Source organism: Fistularia commersonii, chromosome 11 (assembly GCF_037954325.1).
Source record: "Fistularia commersonii isolate RoL2024-O1a breed Wild chromosome 11, RoL_Fcom_v1.0, whole genome shotgun sequence".
NCBI lineage: Eukaryota > Metazoa > Chordata > Actinopteri > Syngnathiformes > Fistulariidae > Fistularia > Fistularia commersonii.
The window spans coordinates 15,966,841-15,990,227 of NC_141294.1; the positions used below are offsets into that span (position 1 = coordinate 15,966,841).

General features: G+C 51.2%; 2 protein-coding genes across 3 annotated transcripts; one reads left to right on the plus strand and one right to left on the minus strand.

Moving 5' to 3' along the window:
* Positions 1-5: 5 nt before the first annotated feature.
* On the minus strand, positions 6-4,750 carry sgk2b (serum/glucocorticoid regulated kinase 2b). The gene is made up of 12 exons (XM_086155318.1): positions 4,584-4,750; positions 3,905-3,980; positions 3,718-3,784; positions 3,523-3,548; positions 2,995-3,052; positions 2,842-2,925; positions 2,387-2,518; positions 1,438-1,550; positions 923-1,142; positions 670-825; positions 509-598; positions 6-421 (listed from the first exon to the last, which is right to left on the minus strand). The coding sequence occupies exons 1-12, from the start codon at positions 4,648-4,650 to the stop codon at positions 260-262; spliced, it is 1,251 nt and encodes a 416-aa protein (XP_086011444.1). The 5' UTR covers positions 4,651-4,750; the 3' UTR covers positions 6-259.
* Positions 4,751-8,760: 4,010 nt separating this feature from the next.
* On the plus strand, positions 8,761-21,808 carry ptpn3 (protein tyrosine phosphatase non-receptor type 3). Of its 2 annotated transcripts, none has more exons than XM_086155325.1 (27): positions 8,761-8,924; positions 9,543-9,599; positions 10,052-10,192; positions 11,938-12,072; positions 12,215-12,257; positions 12,383-12,464; positions 12,996-13,040; positions 13,133-13,185; positions 13,404-13,518; positions 13,635-13,722; positions 13,814-13,902; positions 13,976-14,039; positions 14,371-14,576; positions 14,644-14,772; positions 14,851-15,012; positions 15,691-15,793; positions 15,872-15,949; positions 16,018-16,074; positions 16,507-16,663; positions 16,751-16,920; positions 17,172-17,262; positions 17,424-17,485; positions 17,600-17,746; positions 18,232-18,360; positions 19,413-19,558; positions 19,690-19,825; positions 21,034-21,808. In XM_086155325.1, the coding sequence occupies exons 3-27, from the start codon at positions 10,124-10,126 to the stop codon at positions 21,100-21,102; spliced, it is 2,625 nt and encodes an 874-aa protein (XP_086011451.1). In that variant the 5' UTR covers positions 8,761-8,924; positions 9,543-9,599; positions 10,052-10,123; the 3' UTR covers positions 21,103-21,808. The 2 variants fall into 2 exon arrangements, with proteins under 2 accessions (XP_086011451.1, XP_086011452.1); XM_086155326.1 differs by having other exon boundaries at positions 9,543-9,595.
* The last annotated feature ends 1,579 nt before the right edge of the window (positions 21,809-23,387 follow it).

Sequence of the window (23,387 nt, forward strand, 5' to 3'; positions counted from 1 at the left end):
GAACATTTCTGAAAGACTTCTTTAGTGGTACCACAGTGAGGACTTGACACTGAAATAGTGACCAGCCTATTCCATTGGTTGCACGCTTTGATAGATCAATGCAACGATAAACATCAATATATTATGCGTTAACTTGTAACACACGTGGTAAAATGTAGAAATACATGGTGTAAGTATCTAAAACGAGATTTCAATGTAATAATTTAAACCATAGAAAAAAAAAACTGAACAATCACTGCTAGCAGATGACGATATGATATTATGAAAGCAGCTCCGGCGTCATGTTCTCTGCTGGCTTCATGTAGGAGAACCCCAGGAAAGCCTCGCTTGCGCCGCCGGCCGGACACCTGTCGCCCGCGAACGCCGGGACAGGTTGTAACGTAAACTCGGGGTCGATGTAGCTGACGTCGCAAGGACCTCTCTGCAAGCACAGGAGCACACACACTCAGGTACACTGCCCTGTCCGCTCACCAACAGCACTTTACACCTGCGTCACGGTGGGTCGTACCACGTCCGGGACGAACGGGGGGTTGACTTTCTTGGCCACGAGGTCGTCCCAGTTGACGGATGCAAAGAACGGATGTTCCTGCAGCTCCAGCTGGAAATACAATGAAATCAGTTGCCGTGTTGTTACATCTCTCTGGTTGTCTTTTCTGTGTGCGCGCTTACGATATCGCGTCTCTCTCCTAAGCGTTTGGACACGTCTCTCTCCAGCAAACCCTCTAACAGCGAGCGGGCGGCCTGAGATACACCGTTGCGCAGCTGCAGGGGAGCGTGCAGTATGTTGTCAAACATCTCGGCCTTGCGGTGGCTATAAAACGGAGGCTGGTGGAGTGACAGGAAGGGAGAGAGAGATCCTGAAGGTGAGATTTGGGAAGGAAAAAAACAAACCCAGGCGATATGAGTGATTGCCCGACCTTACCAGTCCGTAGAGCATCTCAAAAAGCACGGTGCCGAGGGCCCACCAGTCTACTGCCGGGCTGTACGCGTGACCCCGGAGCACCTCCGGAGCCAGGTACTCCGGGGTCCCGCAGAACGTGTGTGTGATCCCTCCCACGGCCACGCCTTCTTTACAGAGGCCAAAGTCGGTCAGCATCACGTGGCCCTCGCTGTCCAGCAGGATGTTCTCCGGCTTGAGGTCTCTGGTGGACAAACACGAGGAAAAGGTTTGCTTCTCCACCCCATCTGGGATGATTTCTCCGCCCTCCCTGACCTCCTCTAAACCCTTCTTTCTGCTCTTGTTATTTGTTAATTGGGCCGTGGTGAGCGCGGTGGATATCAGCGGACACGGTGTTCTACGTAGACCTCTGCTACAAACGTTTTCCCCACATGAATAAGTTTCGTGAGCTGTGTTTAATTTGAAATAAGAAAAAAAAAAAAGAGTGCAAAAAAATGTGTGTGAGGAGACATCCTAGAAGCACGTCGATGTGCGCCCACCTGTAGACGATGTGCAAAGAGTGGAGGTAGCCCAGCGCCACGGCCATCTCTGCCGAGTAGAAAGCGGCCCTGGACTCAGGAAAGGAACCCTCTCTCTGGAGGTGGTAGAAGAGCTGGTGACAACAACATTAATCATCATCACCGTGAGGTTCCACAGAGCTCCTGAGCACAGGTATCTGACACCACCCACTGGCTATCTAAGTGAAGCTCCTGCCACCCGAGTTACCGTTTAAAGTGTTTTCACTTGTTTAAGTGTTTCCTGCAGCCTGCAGGACCTAGATATGCGTAGAAACTTAGCTCTGCCCATCAATGGGAGGAACCTAGACAAGAAGATGTCCTCATGGGGGGAAAATGGGATTATATTACTCTATAATACAAACAATCTTTGAGCAGGGTTTATCTCAGACAGCGCTGTGTGTCATCTGCTGACGGGGGGTGGGGGTTGGGGGTTGGGGGGTTGTGATTAAATCCCAGCGTCCTCAGACGAGTGCTCCCAGCTGAGAAGCATCACGGCCTGGAATCAGCACTGATTTAGTTTCAAATACACTGGTGTCATTGTGTTTTGCTGTCGGGATCAGCGTATGAGCGTTTGTCCGGGACCTGGCCCCTGGTTGCCACTTCTGGCTTATTTTCCAAGACATGTGAGAACCCTCTAGGGAAACCCCTGTTCGTCAATCCTTTCTGATTAGATATTCATCGGGGTAAATCAAGTCGGTAACTTTTTTTTCTGACACGCTGTGGGGGCAGAGAGCGAGAGGACTTAGTAAGAAGTGGACCTGAGTCCAGTCTACAGCTGATCTCCTTAGCAAGCAGAGGGGTCTGTGTTACCTCACTCGACCTGCTGCCGCTGCAACCAGGTCCTGGATAAGCGAACAGAGAATCCATGACGCAGATGATTGTTAAACATCACTGATTTTAGCCGCCACCATGTGACGGCGCGGGTTATTACCTCGCCGCCATTGACATAGTCCAGAACGAAGTAGAGCATGCTTGGCGTCTGGAAGGAGAAGTGGAGTCCCACCAGGAAGGGATGCTGCAGACCCTTCAGCAGGACGCTCCTCTCCACCATCACGTGCCGCTGCTGCAGACACACGGCATGTAACAGTGCAGTTACACACACATAATAATAATAATATTCATTTGAAGGTCACTGAGAAGAAATTACAAACAAAACATTAAAAATGAGGGATTTCAGCATAATTTGAGAGGAGCAGTGATCGAAGACTCTTTTGCTCCTAGCATTCTCATCTCAGATGGTGCGCTAGTTTCATGTCATTAATATTACTATTATTATTAAACCCTTAATATTAATTTTTGCTAATATGAAACTTTCTCCTGGTTCGAAGGGAGCTGGCGAGAATCTACGGACGTAGAGACGGACCAATAAGTAGAGCTTGTCTTCACCTCTCTCCTCTTGACGATCAGCTGCTTCTCCAAGACTTTGACGGCGTAGTATCCTCCCTGCTCTCGGTGCCTTGCCAGCAGCACCTGTTGAGACGTTTCACGTAAAGCAAACTCAAAGAGAGACTCAGTGGGGTTTTAATCGACATCACAAACCTTTCCAAAGCTGCCTTTTCCAATCACTTTAATGTAGTCGAAGTCAGAGGGTTTCATCCTGGTGAAGACAAGCACAGCGGTTTAAACACAACGCCTCCTCTGTGGTCGGGCGGCGTCTGCACCGCGATCACAAGCTCATTTCTTTCCTCTCAAAGGGAGGCAGCCGAGGGAGCAGCGGGGAGTTTCACCAGAAGTGTATCAGACTACCGACTGGACCAAATTCACCCCACGTCAGTCTACAATAGCGGAAGCACCGTGCCATCCAAATGACCTCGGTGGACTCCTGACATCGAAGAGGGGGGGCCTCCAGGCAGCTACCAGTGAATGAGAGAAATCAAATCTCCTCAGCTATCTCCAGCTCAGTCACATACTCTTCTGGCTCAGGTTCCTCGCTGAGGCTCCCGTCTTAAAAAGGCTCCTCAGTCCTATCTGGATTCTGAGACCTTTTACATTTTTAGGGAGAAAAAGGCCTTTTTCTATTGTGGGTTTCATCAAGACCTCTGCATTTTCTGTGGGGGGAATACTCACTGAGAGGTTTCCTGGTTGGTAGAGCCCTGAGACACACACACACACAAACGCACACACACACACACACACACAGTGGACACAAGGGTCAAAAGGTCAGTTTGGGTTTCACCTCCTGTCAATGCTCAGCACAAGTCTTTGAAAAGCCTCTTGTTTGTGTGTGTGTGTGTGTGTCTGTGTGTGTGTTTGGGTGCTCACCGCTCCTCCTTTCTCCCTCTCCCTCTTCTGTTTGCTCTGTGACCGCAGGAGCCTCTGGGTGTCCAGCCTGCAGATGTGGAGACAGATGTGTATTTATTTAGATTTTCTCTTGTTTTTGTGCAGAGACTTCCACACACACACACACACACACACACACACACACACACAGAGGAGTGGTACCACTTACTGCGGGCAGAGGTTTGGACTGGAGGCCAGTTTATGCAAGAGGTGTCCGAAGCCAGATTTCTTCCCCTTGAGCAACGCTGTAAGACAGGACGGGGTGAGTGTTACATAAGACGCCAGCAGGTGTACTTCTGAAGGCCCTCTGATCACCATGACTTTGACCAGCCCAACACTAAATTAAATTATATTTGCACTGGCCTTTGGCTCCATCCCCACAGCTATTACAGTGACTCAAACTTTATTATATAACATGTCCTTTGGAAGAAATAATTAGTTTAAATGCCTTTGTAATATATATATATTTATATGTGTGTGTGTGTGTGTATAAGATAAGTTAGACTTTGTTGATCCCACGTCGGGGAAATTCAATTGTCATAGCAGGCTGGAAAAATGTGCAAATAGTAATAATAAAAAAAGGAATGCAAATAAAGGCTAAAGATACAACAAAATCAAACACAGCATACAAGATATAAAACAATACAATTTAATACAAACTGTCAAACTACAAAACTAAATATATATATATTATATTATATTATTAATAATATATATTATTCATTAGTATTATGTATTGTACAATAAATATTATATAGTATTTATTATCTTTGTTGTATTTTTCCACACAGTGCTGCTGATTGATTTTAAGCTAACAAGTTTATCATTGTGCCGCTAATGGGCCTTACCGGAGAAGAACGACACGACGCCCCGCATCTTGGCGTAGGTCAACGGCCGGTTGTGAGTGACCGTCATCGGTGCGAGAGTGTCCGGGAAGGAACCGGGAGGAGCCGGGGGTTCACCGGGGGCGGCGGCGGCGGAGTGGCCGCGCCTGTCACCCCGCGCCGGGTAGGACGCCGGTGACGTCGGCGGTGCCTGGGGGCTGGAGGTGATGCGTTTAAGGACACTCGGAGAGCGGAGGTGCGGTGTAAGACGCCCAAACGTTTATGCCACAATTCCAAAGTAAAGCGAACACACACACACACACACACACACACACACACACACACACACACACACACGCACGCACGCACGCACACACACACACGTTCAGGAGTAATGACTGGGCCGAGTAAGGAGCAAACTTGTTTCCGCGAACAACGAGTAGCACTTGAAGGCAACATTCAAATATCATCCAGCCTTGTGACATAACGTTAGTGTGTGTGTGTGTGTGTGTTTTGGAAAAGGCCGGGTGATAGTTTGACTTTGAGGTTGAAATTGTCTCTTGAGACTCTAATTGTAGCTGAAGTAACAGTTAAGACAGTACGCAGAGTTTGTTAAAGGACACGCCTCTGAGTTGTCTCATTGTGTGTTTCTTTACATTTGCGCTAAAGTTCAACACAAGTACTTTTCACTGAGGCCAAATAAAGGGATGTCTACTGAACGCACGTTTAGCTTTCGGAGTCATATGACCATATGAATATGGTCATTCAGTGGTAGAGATGATCCTACAAACATACACCAACGTGTGTACTGTACATTTTTATTACATTATATATGAGCCAAAGTAACTATATTTGACCTATTTAATTTGACAGGAACATTGGGTCATTTCTTCAGATTTTCTTCTGTTTTCAATGAAAATATTCCTGCAGATTCAGTTTTGTTCGCTTTCCCCAATTCTGAAAAGATTGTCAGTTGGACAGAGCAGGTGTCAAAACAACAGCCTCCAAAGATGTAAATCCACAAGTCTCATGAACCGGCTCAGAGACATGACTGATGAAATCAAAGATGTAACCAAAGACATGAATCTAAAGCTATCACTGCAACAGAAGGGTCTGATAAGAGTCTCTCCCAGTGCCTGAAAGAAGAAACCAAAGTAACCTCATCAAAAGAAATACCACCTGAGCCTCACAGAAAGTACACTTCCTATATTTCAACTATGATCCGCCACTCATCTTAGAGTTAAATGTTTTAGTTCTCAGTTTCAAGCCAAACCTGAATTCTGAAGCCTTAAATTGAAACTTCAACCGATTTCAGTGCAGCCATGTTTGCAGCACATCCTTTGCATTGGACTCTAAGTATAGTTAGTGGGTCATACGACGTCTAGCATCCCAATAACGCATGACAGCATTCCAGTATATGATGGAGGGGGTCTGTCTGCGTGTCTCAGGTGGCGGGTGCGCGCCTGCGTGTCGCGTACGTGCCTCCGAGCACCCAGATCCACACTTTTGATACGCCGGCAGCTTTTTGTCTGTTTCCACACGCTTTCGTGGAGTCCACGTTGTTTTGGACGCGGTTACACAATCACATGTGTCAACAAGAGCTCTTATGATAAATGAAAATAGAAACGGGATCTTGAGCCTGGCAGACGCGGCGGTGAAAAATAAAATCATCTGACAGGGAGTGAAAGGCTTTGTCAGGACTAGCAGCTCCTCAGCCCGTCAGCGCACAAGGGGGACATGTTTTAGCCTCCGCACTTCTATCCACCATAAAAAGTTTGAGAGCGTCAGAGAATCTCGCCATGTGATAGTACCACGCAGAGCTTTAATAGGAAGCCTGGCGTAGCGGAGGAATCCGGAGCCGAGTAACACAGTGTGACCCACATAAAACAGGACATGATACTGAAATAATGTCCACTTTGTCCCTCTGTCTCTGCAGTCTATATTTGGCGTTGGGGACGGAGCTGGTACAGGGTGTCTTGGTTGCAGCTGCAGAAAGATGATCCCCCGTCAGCAACAGGGGGAGGTTCCTCGCTGTCACCCCGGTGGCGGGAAGAAAAAGAACACCTCCCCTCTTTCCAGCCACCTGAGAGCGATCCGGCCGTGGCCAGTTCCACCGGCCTCAGTCTTGTCGAAAACCCTGGTCCCATCACTGTCGTCATGGAAACGGGCCTCAGTGGCGGTATGTGACAGGTGAGAGCGGACGTAACTCATACTTTCATCACCGTAAGGTTCAAAAAGGTCAGGGAGCCTCAGCCTGCGGCCCGAAAGCAGGAGCTGCGGAAAACTAAACGTAACCTCTGACCTCTGACCTCTAACCTAATTTCCACTTGTCTGAAAGGCCCTTACTGTCTGCAGGCGGAAAATTCTTCATTGTAGCGTTAGCTTCATTTCAATTATCCTAAAGTTTCAAATCACCTGAACTGAAAGTGGTTCATGGGAGTTTGTTCTTGGCAGAGTTGGCAAAAGCGAGATACAGCTCAGGGCCACGGCACGCTTTGAGACCCCCAAGCTTACACCACCGCTGTGTGTCAAAATATCGAAATACTCCTCACTGCAAACTCTCTTCCCTGAACACGCTGGATGTTTGTTTGTTTTTCAGCATTTACTGGAGTCACAACCAGAAAATATGTAACTTGAAATAGATAAAATCAAATTTTACCATTATCATAAACAGCTAAGTAAAAACAATACCTACATTTATTTATAAAGAAATGCATTTTAACCCTTTTATGGGTCACTATATTCAAACAACTACTTAAAAATAAACTACTTGTCAGCAAAAAAAAAACGAGACAGTGAAATAACAGGGAACAAATGTGTAAAAAGATTTAGAGTCAAATCAGTGAAAAGAATACACCTTTGGAGATTATGATTTTATCCTGTAATTACACCAAAATGAGAGTAAATGCCAAAAAGGAGCAGTGAGATGTAGGGAAATCTGCAGTAAGCAAAAGGCAAACTCAAGTCAAGTTTCAGTCCCACTCTGAGAAAACAGAGAAACAGTCCCGGTACATACAGTATGTTCAATATTGTGTATTATCTTCTTCTTCTTCTTCTTCTTCTTCTTCTTCTTCTTCTTTCGGCTTTTCCCGTCAGGGGTCGCCACAGCGAGTCAACTTTCTCCATCTAACCCTATTCTCTGTATCTTCCTCTCTCACACCAACTACCTTCATATCCTCTCTCACTACGTCCATAAATCTTCTCTTTGGTCTTCCTCCAGACCTCTTGCCTGGCAGCTCCAATTCCAGCATCCGTCTACCGATATATTCTCTATCCCTTCTCTGTACATGACCGAACCATCTCAGTCTGGCTTCTCTGACCTTCTCTCCAAAACATCGAACATGTGCTGTCCCTCTGATAGACTCATTCCTGATCCTATCCATCCTGGTCACTCCCAAAGAGAACCTCAACATTTTCAGAACCTCAACATCTTCATGTATTATATTATATACAACAATAAAGTTGATTGATATGTGTAGCAGTGTCCATTTTGTCCTCTAGATGGCGGCATCAACTTTGTTTTATTTATACAACTTTGTAAACCAATACCAAGCGTAAACAAGCGTCACAAAAGCGACAGAAAAAAAACATCAAATACAAAGACAGTGCATTCACTTGATTTTAATTGATTAGCAGTATTTAATATCTGTCACACACGTCTGGCGTCAGAGGAATATGTTTACATTCATCATCATTATCTGAAAATCACCCCACACGTATTCTAATTATATTAACTTATAACTGTCTGGAACATCCAAAGATTCGGATATAAACATAAATCAAACCAAAACATGAATACATGAATGAGTAGAAAGTATAAATAACGCTTTCATGTTGGAGAACAACGTTTAAAACACTGAATCGTAGACCGAATATAACTTTAGCAAAACAACTACAAATAGTACAACTTTTACTTATACTACTACTGCTGCTTATGTTGACAATACAATATCAAAACAATATTTAACAGTATATTTAACAAACCCGTAATTATAATGTGAATACGTTATCCTAAACAATGTTTCATAAGAACAACTTTTATGACGATTACTTCACGATCATTTTAATAAAATCAAATTTTTTTGCAAATGTTATTCTGCCTTTACATAGGTTTTGAAAACAAACGTGCCCTTGCGTGTTTTACGTGCGCGCTCCCGCGGGCGCCGGTTCCGAGCCAATGCCTCCCGGGAGCGCGCCCTGCGGAGTGGGCGGGGCCGCACGGAGCCGCGCGCCGCGCCGCGGGGATGAGGCTCCGTCCCGGATATTTACCTCGCCGCACCTGGAGCCTCCGCGGCCCGATACGGCCAAAGCACCGCCGCCGCCGCCCGGCCCCACGGGATGCGTTCGCGGAGCGGCACGACCGAGGTAGACGTCTTTAAATGTCCTTTTTTTGGGAAAATGTCTGCCTTCTCCGGGGCTCCGGCCGAGACGGGGAAGTTGTCCCGGGCGGAGCCGCGGGGAAAAGTTTGGGCTGTCAACAGGTTCCCGGTCGGTCCCGCGGCCCGTCGTGGGATCCCTCCGCGGCCGTATCCCTCCGCGATGGGAAATAGGGCCCACGGTCCGGGGTCCAAGCCCGACGGTGGTGCCTTCAGGGACGCAGGTCAGAGCAGGAAAGTAGATGACCGAGGCTTGGAGAGGCGGGCCCGGGGAGCAGCTCCCCCGCGGGGCAGGAGCTGAGACAAACACACTTACCAGGTCAAGTGAGATTGTCGCAGGTTGTTTTTTTTTTTTTTTAAACCCTTGCTTTGGAACAAGTGTTTGTTTTGTGTGTCTGAGAACGTGAAAACTAGGTTTGTCATTTGTTGATGTGGATGAAACAGTTGAAAATCAGCCCCCCTCCTCCAACCATCACCCCCCCCCCCCCATGATGTTGCATATCCCTGTTAGCCCTGAGGGTCAGTCCAGGAGCAGCTCCCTGCTCATGAATTCCAAGTGTGTCACCGTGTTCAAACATTAACCCGAACACACTGTGTGCCCTTTCAGAAATAGGCCGGCGGGATCCATTAATCCCTCACCTGGACGCCAGCAGGACGCATGTAGGTATGCACACATGCTCACACACACACACACACACACACATACACACTCATTCACGCACCCGTACACACAGGAAGCTCCAAAAACAGGGTCATTTACAGATTTGCGTTGTGATCGTGCGCGGCCCTGGTCGTAGATGGGCGTTTTCAGCTTTGAAAATGTTTAACATTCTTATCATTCAGTTGCCTGCGAGAGGCGGAGAGATGCAGAGGGAGAGCGGCCGACGGAGCAGAGGGACATGTTCAGACCCAGGCTGAAAAATAAGGAATTAAACACACACACACACACAAGTGGAGTCACTCCTTCGCATTCATGGTGCATTACTCACTGCGGCCTGATGCTCCATCCAACACATATATTACTCACAACGGCGTGTCATCCAGAGGGAGGCGCTCTGATTGGTAGACAACGGCCTGGAAACATTTGACACTGTATATGTGTGTGTGTGTTTCCAGGTCCCTCTCAGCCACCGCCAAAGGGCACGCTGTTTGTCTTGAGAGGGAGGCAGAGTTACCGTGGTAACAGACATGCCAAAACCGGACCTGCTCTGCCTGGTTCAGCTGCTGGACGGAACCATCCAGACCTTCAGAGTCAGCGTGCGTGACTAACACACACACACACACACACACACACACACACACACACATTCCTATACATGAAAACACATACATGTATACACACAGACAATTATGCACATTTACACGCACATCTGTATACACAGAGTTTTTTTACACACAAACACATGTGCTGCACTTATACACACATATAAACTGTATATTTGTGTACACATACGCCGACACATGCGCTCATTTATACACAGATATTTGCATTCATGCAAACAGATTTCTCCTCACACACACATATACATGCGTACATACTGACATGTATGCCTGTATGGACACAGGCGCATACACTAGTATACACACATATGTTTTCACACACAAGTAATGTATATCCATATACACACACAGCATTCATATGAATACATGCGCTGGTATATATACACACACACACGCACATATTTGTGGAAACACACACACTTGTATGCACACACACACACACACACACACACACACACACACACACACACATGTAGAGCTGCCTGAACTTATATTGAAAACTAAAGATTGTTTAAAAACAATTTAGAAAGCACCTCAGCATTTACAGGGAAGTCTCTGTAAAGTCATATCTACACTGTAAATAGCACACACTCACACACACACACACACACACACACACACACAGAGTTTCCTGTCCATATCTGAGATCAGATGTTGCTGCTATCCGTCTCTATGGTCTGTTAATGATTTTATCGTCTGCTCACGATTCTTCCTCCTATTGATCCCCGTGTTCCTCACCTCTGCTCCGGAGCAGAGACGGAGGAGGAGCCTGGACCAGGTCTCCCACAACTCCAGGTCTGAGGTGTCCGACGCCAACAAATACACACAAACATAACCTTATAGTGACAATGAGACGGTCCCTTACAAAAAAGCGACAAAAGATAATCATGTCTATGTAATCGAATTAAATCAGCACACACACACACACACACACACACACACACACACACACGCACATACTGGACTGAGATCATATGTTGCGGTGATCTGTCTCCCTGGCAAAGGCGGCGTCGGTCCTTCGCTCTGATCCCCATCGATCCGCATCTCCTGTGCGGCGGTGACCTTGATGCGAAGGACGCCATCGCTCTCTTACTGCTCGCAGGCGGGAGCCGTTTACGGCGCCGCCGTGTTACTGCACGATCTGCACCACATCGACGAGGACGCATACACACACACACATGCACGAAAGGCAATCACAGTATTGCTTTGTTGGATGATGTTTTTTTTATTTGAATTGCTGGAGCGAGGGAGAGTGAGAGAAAGAGAGGGTGAGCAGGTGCTGTTCAGGTCCCGGTATACATCCTTCCATCTCTCCATCCTCCGTGACCTGCTTAGCCTCCTGCATCTCCTCTGGAGAACACCCAGTGAGCGCTGCTGCTGAGCTTTACAGTAAACATCATCGCCCTGGGTGGGGCGTGCACATATGAGTGTGTGTGTGTGCAATACATAGTAGTGTGTTTACAGCCGGGCCATGTGGGATTAGCCGTGTGAAACGAGTTTGCTATGTCACACTGCGGGGCCGGTTGTATTCCCGCCCCGGGTCTGGAGCACCTGCTCCCATCTCCACACACTGGCGTGTTAGACATTTGCACGTCAGTGCCTCTGAGCCCCCAGTGTTCGAGCGATGGGATGCGGCGCCGACCCCTCTCCTCTTCCAGCCTTCCTTTTCCCGCCTCCGTCTGTCTCTGGAAGTAATCCCTGTGTGTTGTCTCCTCCCTCAGAAGCAGGATGAAGGCTCGGTGCTGCTGGACCGCGTGCTGGACCACCTGGGCCTGCAGGAGCGGCAGCTCTTCAGCCTGCAGATCAGAGAGTCCGGCTCGGCCGTCCCCTCCATCACCGCCAACACACCCTCCCCTGTGAGCCTCCCCGCTCCCCCGCCAGACTCTTATTTGCCGCTCAGACCTGCAGACCCACAGGGTGCACTTATGTAAACCTGTCTATTTTCTATTTTCTAAAAGCCCCGGTTAGTCATTCTGCTTAATGAATTTCTCTCCCCAGCGGTGGCTGGAGCCCGAGAAACCCTTGAAGAAGCAGATAAAAGGTACTTGAGTCTGGAGCTGAAGGCTCTTCACAAGCACATGTGCACGCCATACATATCTTCATATATCTGCTATATATATTGGTGTGAGTGGACGGTAGCCGTAAGTGACTGACATTTCTCCGCAGGCCTGGCCTCGCCTTTCTATCTCACCTTCAGAGTACGTTTCTTCATTTCTGATCCCAACTCCCTGCAGCATGAGCAGACGCGGTGAGTTCCCCGGCCCGCGACCGCCCTCCGCTCTCATTGGTTGGTTTTTATAGGAAGGTTCTGACAGAAAGGTCACTCAGACAGAAGTCAGGCTTTTCTTCCTGTTATTTGCGTGTTCATAAATCACACACACACACACACACACACACTCTTATAAACACACAGCTAAGCAATGCTGCAATGGAACTAACAGAAGTATTTTGACTGATCCAGTTGGAGGATTTTGACACCAGCGCTGGTGTTTTGTGTTGATTATTACTGGCTTTATGTCCCTGTCGGGACCTTTAATGCCCCCCCGGGAGCGTGCTGCTTTTCAGTCCAGGATGGACTGATGCTGAGGTCAGCTCAAGGCCAGGGTTCGGCCAGATAGAGGTTGAGTTCAGGTGTCAGATGGTCCATCAGTTGTTACAAACTCAGCAGATCCCCTCAGGAGTCACAATCCCCCCCCCGGTGAGCCTGCAGGGGTCGGCCTTGCTGGGGAACCACGGCTCCCGGGCATGTGGTCCTTGAACTTCCTCCCCTCTCCTGCAGGCACTTGTACTTCTTGCAGATCCGTAGTGACATCAGGGACGGACGGTGAGTGCCAACACACACACACACACACACACAACGAGTCATTCTCTCCTGCTGCCTTCCTTAGCCGCTGTAACCATGGTGTCCGTTTGCAGGTTGCAGTCTCCGATGAGTGCAGCTGTGGTGTTGGCCTCTTACGCCGTGCAGTGTGAGTCTCCACGTGTCCATGAACAACAACAACTGATGGATGAGTTCATAATGACTGTGTGTGTGTGTGTGTGTGTGTGTGTGTGTGTGTGTGTGTGTATGTATAAACAGCTCTCAGCAAGCAGGAGCTCTGCTCGGGCATCCGAATGCCAGCTGCTCATGTGTTTGTTCTTCCCTGGACTTTTATCTTCTCCTTCCCTCTCTGTCCGTCCCGTGTAGCCGAGCTGGGGGACCAGGGGTCCCGTTGCCCCGGTTACCTCTCAAAGTACCACTTCATCCCTGAGCAGGATGAGGACTTCCTGTCCAAAGTGGAGGATCTGCACCCGCAGCACAAGTAACCACCGCCACCAGTTTGAACACGTTTCTCGCTGAATGTGACTTTCTTGACAGCTATGGGTGTGTTTGTGTGTGTGTGTGTGTGCGCGCGTGTGTGTGTGCACTCCCTCCCAGGGGCCTGAAGCAGAGCGAGGCTGAGCTGTGTTTCCTCAACACGGCCCGAACGCTGGAGTTGTATGGCGTGGAGCTGCATGCCGCCATGGTACGCCGGCCGCCTCCCCTGAAGCCTCTCTCTGCCTTCATGTCACTCGTTCCCTGGTTTCATCCCTCTCCTCCCCCCCCGACCCCCCCAGGACACCAACAACGCCCCTCTGATGGTGGGTTTGGCGTCGAGCGGCGTAGCGATATTCTGCAATATGATTTGCTCCAGTTTTTTCCCCTGGTGAGTGACGGTCCAACTGAGTGTTTAATTTGAAGTGAATAAGCCCTCACCGCGCTGAATTCTCCCACCACAGGGGGAACATTGTCAAGATTTCCTTCAAGAGGAAGCGCTTCCTCATCCACCTGAAGCGTAAACACGTGAGTCCCTGCTTTTGTCGTCAACCAGCTCGGTATGTTTTTATCGTGGGTCTCCAACCCTGTCACTCTGCGGTCCATCGTGGTCTCCTCATGGTGTTCCCCTGGCCACTGTGCACCCTGCCGTCCCACCCAAAACAATAAATATTTGGGAAATCCTTGAGAGTCTGTATGTATCACCAGTTGATCAGGGCCTTTGTCTGAGGGATGCTGTGGTGAAGAGAGGAATAGTCTTTCCATGGCTGCACCCAGTGAGGGAGGGACTGTGGACTTGTGAGCCAATCAGAAGGTCTGAGAAGGTGTGTGTGTGTGTGTGTGTGTGTGTGTGTCACAGGGCGAGACCCAGGACTGCGTGATGTCCCTGGTCCTCCCCTGCCCCAAGACCTGTAAGAACCTGTGGCGTTCATGCGTGGACCACCACTCCTTCTTCAGCTGCGGCCGGGCCGCCCGCAGCCCCAGAGCCAACAACAACAACAGCGTGCAGTCGTACAGGAAGCTGATCACGCAGCACCTTGGTCTGGGGAACAGCAGGAACGACAGGTGGAGGACCTTCACCTCCTCTGGGATGCCGAGCTCCTCCTGATCCGTTGTCCGTGTCCTCCAGCAGCAGCGGCCCGGTGTGCCAGCGCGTGGTGGGCGGGATGGTGTGGAACCCGGTCCTGCACAGGTCCATCTCCTCAGAGCACCTGGAGACGAAGAGCCTGCCGTCCAGATCCCCCCCGAGCACCCCCAACTGGTACGACCCGTCGCAGAGCTGGAGCGCCGTCCTCCTCGGCGGCGCTCGCCGAGCTGACCGCTGCGCCGTCGCCCACAGGAGGAGTCCACGGGTGCGTCACGGCGTCCGAAAGCCCCGGCCGTCTTCCATGGAGCTGACCAGCGACCTGAAGGACATGCCAGAGGGGGAAGACGTCTTCTACACCTACAGGGCGTCCGTCAGCAGCAGCAAAGACAGCGAGGGAGACCCTTCGCCCGATCAGTCAGTATTTGAGAGAATCAGAATCAGAATACTTTATTGATCCCCAGGGGGATTGTTGCTTTTCGTTGAAAGCAGCTCCCTCTGTAGAGTCAAGTGGGGAAGAAACAAAATAGAACTCAAAGAAAAATAAAGAATAAAATAGCGAATAATAAAAATAATAGTAAAGATTGAAAAAAGGAATAAAATTAAGTTAAAGGTATGTAAAAATATATAACATTTACATACCTTATAACATATAAAGTATGTATAAATTAAAATTTATATTTTTATAGAGGACAGGAGGCTGAAACGCTGCCTTTGCTGCGTCAATCTGAAAGACACAGAAGGCCAGAAGGTCCCTGGTTGGATTCCCACTTCCTGTGTGGAGTCCCAATGTTCTCCCCGGGTCTGCGTGGGGTTCCTCAGGGTTCTCCAGGTTCTTCCCGCTGTCCAAACACATGCAGGAAGTTCAGTGGAGACCCTACATTGTCCAGTAGTGATGCCTGGATGACCCTGTGAGAGGCTGGCTAGCGGTCCAGGATGAGCCTCGCCTCTTTCCTAATGACGGGCAGCGCGTGGTTTGTGTTCGCCATGGCGACCAGCGGGGCTGCGTCACCTTTTTTGTTGATGGGATAGAGGTTGTTTGAAACAGAGTTAATTTGCCTGTTGTGTGTCTCAAGTCCTCTCCTCCTCCCGCAGCACCTCTGGGACCTACACCCAGGGGCCAGATGACGTTCTGCTGCAGGGTGACGACAGCTTTGGAGACGAAGAGGGCGGCGGCGGCTCGACGTATGACAACAAGGTGCGTTCTCGCACGGCGAGTGGGTTTTGTGGGGGGTTTGGAGGCGCGCTCACAGCGGGTGCCGGCGTGCCCACACAGGGAGGCCCCGGAGAAGGAGACCTGCTCCTCATCCACATCACCCCCGACCACGAGGGCAAGTTCGGCTTCAACGTGAAGGTGAGTGACTCCGGCAGACGTCGCCGTCCTCCTCAAACCTTTGGTTTCACCTCTTGCCTCCTCCCCAGGGCGGGGTGGACCAGAAGATGCCTCTGGCCATATCCCACGTGAAGCCCGACTCTCCGGTAAGATCCTCCTCGCCCCTGTCTCAGCCGCCCGTGTTTCAGCCGCCACGTTTGCCGGCGGGTTTTCCTCTGAGTCTCCTCGGGCTGCTTCTCACTGCCTCGCTGCGGTTTTGTACAAAACTCTGAAATGCAGATAGCAGATGCTTTAGATGTTCTCATGTCCAACCTGCAAATCAGCTGTCAGTCAGAGCATTGCTATCTTTCCCCTCATTGGCCTGCCGTCAGAGATCTGACTGTGATAAGAGTATCATTAATCACACACACACACACACACACACACACCTGACATGATTTGTGTAACCACAGCACGGTGTTAACTCCTGAGCGTCTGACTGACAAGGCTTATGTAACAACCGGCTCGTCAGAGTCGAGGTGTGACGGCTCGCTCCGCCGTGACGGAGATTAAACTCCCGACATGCCGCTCGTCCGCAGGCGGGTCGCTGCGAGCCGAAGCTCCTGGAGGGAGACCTGGTGGTGCTCATCAACGGCCGAGACATTTCCGAACACACTCATGACCAGGTGGTGATGTTCATCCGGGCCAGCAGGGAGTCTCACTCCAGGGAGCTGGCTCTGCTCATCAGGCGCAAAGGTGCGAGTTCGACCGAAGCCGCTCGCCGCTCGGCATCCTGTCATGGCTCGCTCAAGACGCACGGCCTCCTTGCATCCCCGATACCAGGTCCCGGCCGGGCGGCGGTCCTGCTGCAGCTGCCCCCCGCCCTCATGATCAACAGCCAGGCGCAGGCGGACAGGTCACCCGGCCGCTCGGAGCGGGTCGCCACTCTGGAGGAATCCATGAGGCAGCTGGAGAGAGGAATCCAGTCGGGCACGCTGTGTTTCCACTTTGAGGTATTTCGCTGCGAGGGCTGGGATTTAAAGTGCTCGCTGAAATACCTTTATTATGACCAGGAATTAGTCTGTGCCGCTGCGGTAAGCACAGGGCTAAGTGCTGTTTGGGGGCAGATGTTGGCCCTAATCTCCACTGGAGAAGCTGGCGGTGGGACGCCGAGCCCTGCGCTCTGCCGCAGGGTGTGTGTTTACCCATGTGTGTGTGTGTGTGTGTGTGTGTGTGTGTGTGTTTGCATTCTTGTCATTTCCAGAATTTGTACCGGAGGAAGCCTGGACTGTTGCTGAGCTGCGCTCGGCTCCCCAATAACACCGACAAGAATCGATACAAGGATGTTCTGCCTTGTGAGTGCCCCTCTTTCGCCGCCGCCGCAACCTGTAACCCCCTCCCCCCGCAGCCAAGTGCCTCCTCGTCCAACCTTGGTCTTGATCCCGCCACTTTCGCACCTCATGAAATTTAATTGGCTAACCCGGCGGTGCGTCCCGCTGTCTTGCTGTGCTTTCAGACGACACCACCAGGGTCGTCCTCCAAGGCCAGGAGGACTTCATCAATGCAAGCCACATCACGGTGCGCCTCGCCGCCGTGGATTCAGACTTCCTGTCTGCGTCAGACTGTCAGTGTAAACATCCTGTGTATGTGTGTGTTTTTGTATGTGTGTGTGTGTGTGTGTGTGTCTCGTAGGTGGCGCCCCCGGTGTCTGGTGTGTGTTTGCGTTATGTTGCGGCTCAGGGTCCCCTGCCACAGACCTGCACTCACTTCTGGCAGGCCGTCTGGGAGCAGCGCTCGCACACCGTCATCATGCTCACCACCCTGACGGAGCGCGGACGGGTACACGTAGCGTCGCCGCACGTGCTCGCTGTGCACCTGCACGCGGACAACACGTCCGCCGTGTCAGCACACCCTTTTAGAAAGAGAGACGGCTGTGGGTCCCGGCGCCGTCTCAGCGCTGACTGTGGAATCTAAGATCGCGAGAACATGCAATATTTTCAAAAGGGGCGTGATTGAGTGAAGCCGTCTCCATCCCGGCTTCCTTGTTGCCTGGTAACCAGATTAATTGATCAGATCGCGGTTATACATCAAGAGCCACGACTGTCCCCCTTCTTGAGGATCACACACACACACACACACACACACAAATTGCCAATCAGCTCAGATCTCGCTCCTGATGAATTGCCTTTGTCTCCTAGACAACGGAGCGCCGGAGCTCATCACGCCGCTGCGGTTTGATTTCCAGGAGAGCAAAAAACACATCTGAAAGCGCCACCCCCGCTGATCCTCATCTGATCTGTGGGCCCCTGTGATTCCCTTTTCAGACCAAGTGCCACCAGTACTGGCCGCACCCCCCGGAGGCCAAGGACTACGGGCCCCTGCGGGTCCAGTGCCACTCGGAGGAGTGCAACCTGACCTACGTGACGCGGCAGTTCACCCTGACGCACACACAGGTACTCACGAAGCCTCAGTTGTCGTTGGAAGTGTCCGTCTGGAGATAGAGGAAGGCAGTGATTGGTGCGAAGGTGATAAACCCTCTGCGTGCAGCTCAGAATATAAAAGACCTGGAACGGCGCATGCAGTAGGAGATGGAGATGGTTCTTTGCTCAGTTTTGCCGCCCTTCACCGCAAACACCCCCTTAACCCTGTGGAGATTTTCCACTCCTGCTTGAACATGCAAGCCAGGCATGACCCCCCCCCAAACACACACACACACACACCCACACACCCCTGCCACAGAGACACACTTGCTTGTATGTTGGCGCTACCGTGAGCTGCTCCCGTGCCATATGTCACATGACAGAGCTCGCCGCGGGAAGCAAACACTCCTGGCCAACTGAAGGCCCGCACACAGCCGCGTCTGAGTGGGTGGGTGTGTGTGTTTACACACACACACACGGGCGAGCGGGCGGGTGCCTCAGTGTGTATCGACAGCTTCGCTTGTGCACATAGGTGGGCGTGCAGGTATTTATTTTTCATAAACCTGGTCCTTGCAGATTAATCAACCGTTTTCCTGGTTAACTTCCATGGATAGCAGGTAAATAAACAGATTATGCTCAAGGAGCCATGAAGTATGAATACACACACACACACACACCCACACACACACACACACACGCTCTGCTGAGCCCATCTGCTCCCCTGGCGGAGCCGGTTAATCCCTGCATGGACTCCCAGGACTCGGGCCGGTCCAAACACCCAGCTCAGCCTTTCTCCTCCGTGCTATCCCTCCTGATTCCTCACCCCGACCTCACCTGTTCATCTGTTTCCGTGAGCGTCCCCGTCTCTCCCTAATCTCCATATCACCCACTGCCTCACGTGCGCTTTTCTTTTTGCTTCGCTCACCTGTTTTTCCACAGCACCCCTCGCATGGAATAATGGCCCTAATCCTCCGCACAGGATGGGGACTTGCTTACCACGGTTTTCCATGTTCCACTTTCATGATGTGTGTGTGTGTGTGTGTGTGTGTGTGTGTGTGTGTGTGTGTGTGTGTGCGCGCGCTCAGCGAGGTGAAGAACGTTCAGTCACACACCTGCAGTACGTGGCATGGCCGGACCATGGTGTACCCGATGACCCGTCAGACTTCCTGCTGTTCATCAGCTCAGTGAGGGAGAGGAGGAGAGGTGAAGAGCCACTGATGGTGCACTGCAGGTAACACACACACACACACACACACACACACACACACGATCCTCTAATTGACCACTGCTTTTGCCCCCCCCCCCCCCCCCCCCCCCCCACTGTACAACTAATACTGCTTGCTTTGAATATCATCCGTCCAGCGCCGGGATCGGGCGGACGGGTGTCCTGATCACCATGGAAACGGCTCTGAGTCTGTTGGATCGGGGTCTGCCGGCGTTCCCGCTGGACATCGTCCGGACCCTGAGGGATCAGCGAGCCATGATGGTCCAGACCACGGTACCGAGACCTGCCGCTCGCTCTTGTAGCTCTCGCAGACTTGATGTTTGTCTGGTATCCCGTAATGAAAAACAAGCCAAGCGTTTAATTATTAGTGGTTTTTTAAGCAACGGCTTAAAATCATTTCCGCCTGCTCCCAGAGGAGGGCCGGAGCTGGTTGGATTACTGGCCCGTCCTGATTTACTTTCTTCCCTCTAAAACATTCACTCAACATGGAGGATGAATAGATGGATGAATGAATCGGCTTTCCTGCCGTTTGTCATCGACTCCTTCAAGCGAGGGCCTGTTTCTGCCCAAGATATGGGACGGTTCAGAGGAAAGGTCTGGCGCTGACATATACCGTGGTCACAATTCATCTCACCCCCCTCATGTTGTCAGGGCAACCTTGCCAGAAAGGGCGGGGGCCGGGAGTCCTGCCCGGCGGGGGAAAGTCTCCCCGCTCAGACGGGATGACCCGCTGCCAGGAACCGGCTCCAGAGCAGGTGCCGCCTCCCAGCGGCGCCCTTATTTTGAAGGGACGCTTCCTCCCGGCTGGTTTTCCGCTGACTGGACACCTTCTCGGTGTTTGGCCCGTACCTGTGCGCGATGGCGGCAGAAAACATGCAGCCGGTGGACGTCCTGGCACGCCGTTCAAACGTATTCATGTCTGATGCCGGGGGCAAAGACGTCCTGGAGGTCAGCTTCCGTTCAGAAAGGAGAAGAACGGTTTTCCTTCACAGCAAAACCAGTTCATTCCTTCTTAATTCCTCAGATTTTTCTTGTTGCTCTCCTGACAGTCACTTGTATTAAAAAAAAAAAAAAAAAAAAAAACCCACAGAGTGATTTGAATGCAAGGATCAGTTGGTGTGCGGCTCGGAAGGCGTCTGCCGGGAAACTCCCCAGGAAGATTCCAGAAGGTTGCATGGTGTTCTTCCTTTTGCAGAGCGATCACTGTTCGTCTGAAGGAGATCTCGGGTTCTGTTTCCTCAAATGACTTCTTTTTAGTTTGAAAACAGTCAAAAAAAATCATTTTGTGTCCGAAAAGCGTCCAGAAAGCTGCAAAGTGTGGTTTGTATTAAATGTTACTCAAACTGGATTAAGTAATCCCTCCGCTGGGGGATATTTTTAGCCCGGGATTATTAAAGTCTGTTGGCTGAGCGAGTCGGTGGTCCCCGTTTCCCGTTTCCCGGGACCCCCCGGTCCTCACCGTCCCTTCCGCTGTGTTCCAGAGTCAGTTCCAGTTTGTGTGCGAGGCCATTCTGCGAGTCTACAAAGAGAAGCAGGAAGGATCTGCGTAGCCTCAGCCCGCGGTCCGGACCCCCACCTACACCCTCCCACCTCCCGCCGGGGGGTCGCCGACCCCCTTCTGCTGACTGACTGGAGAGCCCAGGAGGACGGGCGCCGGAGAGCCAAGCTGCCGCCGACTGCGTCCTGCACCCAGCCCGCCTGCCTTACGTTTGCCGGAAGCCTCTGGAGGCGGACGCAAGGCTCAGGGCTGACGCCTCCGATCAATAAACCGCGGGTTTTCACTCAACCAACGGGTTGAGTGTGTGCGGCGGGCCGAACGCTGTGTGTGAGGTCGTCGTAGTGCAGCTAACCCGCCGGAGATCCACCAATCCACCTTCATCATTCCTAAATTATTAAGACACTAAATAAACACTGATTTCTACTTCGTCCTCCGATGCCTCCTTTGCTCCCGCACATCTCCGGGGGTCTCGGGGGTCCAGACGCTGACAAAGATCCCAGATCAGCTGGTCCACGGGTCAGTCTTCTGTTGACGGAATCGTGGAGAATTCCGACCAAGAGGGATAGAGATCTGACACTCATTTCTTCTTACTGCTCCTTTTTCCTGTGGCTTTTTAGGGGATTTCCCACACTATTAACTCATTTTGTGGTTTCCTCACAAGTCTTCCAACCATTTCCTCTTCTTCTCGACTTCCTTGAAATATTTCCTTGTGAAACAAACTTTATTTATGAATAAAAAGATGACTTCTTAGTTTCAAATTCAGCTTTCTCAAAATAGTCCAATTTGATTCCTGCAAATAGTTCTCTGCACGCCCCGCTCAGGGGTCAATGCAGACCTGAAACCTGCAGCTGCAGGTGACACGAGCCTCTCCGCCGCTCGCCCTGAAAAGATGCACTGACGTGAAGAGTGATTTACCCGTTTGACCTCGAGCCGAGGGCCGCCGTTTTAAATGATGACGCCGGCAAAGGTTTATTTGTCCCTGAGACCGGGACTCTGGGGAGGATATGTGTATGATGTTCATCATGCATCACGTCTGGAAGACGCTGCTGCACAAACACACACAAATTGCTGCATTTTGGGTGGTTTGATACCAAACATGGAGACAGATTATTACTTTTATTAGCATTATTATAATTATTTACAGGCGAGTTTCCAACTTGAAGGGTCATCCAGTGGTGTGAATACAGAACAGACTTCTTCTCCACCTTTGACCTGCTCCCTTCAGAGCTCTCCAAAGCAAATCATCTGTCTCAGACATCGAGCCCTTCCTGTCTCTTACCCTCCATCCATAAACCTCCTCTCTGGTCTTCCGCTAAACCTCCAACCTCAGCATCCTCCCACCCAGATTTTCTCCATCCCTCCTCTGTCCATGTGACTCCAGAACATCTACCGTGTGATGAAGTCCTTCCTGACTCTCTCCATCATCCTCACTCCCAAGGAAAACCTCCACATCTTCATCTTCAGCCTCCTGCCTTTTCAGTGTGACTTGAAACTTGAATTGAATAAAACATCATCAGTGTACTTCCACAGAATGCAAATGCATATGAATGTGTTGCATTTGTCGTTATATTTGCAATGCAACGACGGGGATTTGTCTGAATCCACCGTGTGTGTGTGTGTGTGTGTGTGTGTGTGTGTGTGTGTGTGTGTGTGTGTGTGTGTGTGTGTGTGTGTGTGTGTGTGTGTGTACAGCGACGTAGCCCTGGGATGCTCCCCCTTTAGGCGGGCGGCAGGTGGCGCTAGTGCGCCTGCGCCGTCGGGCCAGTCAGGAGGAGCAGAAGTTTGTTTCCGCGCATGCGCAGACCGGGCTGTTTGTCCGGTTCCACTGGTTGACTTTTACCTGCGAGGCTGGACGAGTTTCGCTCCGCCGCCGGGGGTTGGAGAGACGAGCCGTCCGTCCGCGGGGCCCCGAACCCCGGACCCGGAGCCCCTGCACTCACCGCTCCCTCTGCCTCCGCCTGAGGGCCCCCGGAGCGGGTGACTCAGGGCTTCCCGCTGCGGAGCGTCGGACGGGGGTTCTCCCGGAGCTCCGCGTCGGTGCGCAACAGCCGGGAGGACAGGTGCAGGAGGAAGAGAGGAGGAGGAGGAGAAACGGAGGAGGAGGAAGAAGAGGAGGAAGAAGAGGAGGAGGAGAAAGAGGAGGAGGAGGAGGAGGGCTGCAGCCCCGCCACTCACGCCGGATCGGATGGTTGTAAATCAACTGGTTGGCGGCTCGGAGCTCCATCCGCGGGACGGTCGCTAGTATGCGGCCGGAGTGACGGCCAGCCCGGAGGAGGAGGAGGAGGAGGAGGAGGAGGAGGAGGAGGAGGACACCGTTTTTACCGGGACACCGGGACC

Excerpts from the sequence above, each read along its gene's own strand:
- sgk2b (XM_086155318.1), bottom strand. The coding sequence starts at position 4,650 with ATGACGGTCACTCACAACCGGCCGTTGACCTACGCCAAGATGCGGGGC. Across the intron at positions 2,519-2,841 it reads TGATCGTCAAGAGGAGAGAG|CAGCGGCACGTGATGGTGGA; the intron begins GTGAAGACAAGC and ends GTGTGTCTGCAG. Across the intron at positions 1,551-2,386 it reads ACTATGTCAATGGCGGCGAG|CTCTTCTACCACCTCCAGAG; the intron begins GTAATAACCCGC and ends TGTTGTCACCAG.
- ptpn3 (XM_086155325.1), top strand. The coding sequence starts at position 10,124 with ATGCCAAAACCGGACCTGCTCTGCCTGGTTCAGCTGCTGGACGGAACC. Across the intron at positions 12,258-12,382 it reads CTTGAAGAAGCAGATAAAAG|GCCTGGCCTCGCCTTTCTAT; the intron begins GTACTTGAGTCT and ends ATTTCTCCGCAG. Across the intron at positions 14,577-14,643 it reads GGGAACAGCAGGAACGACAG|CAGCGGCCCGGTGTGCCAGC; the intron begins GTGGAGGACCTT and ends GTCCTCCAGCAG.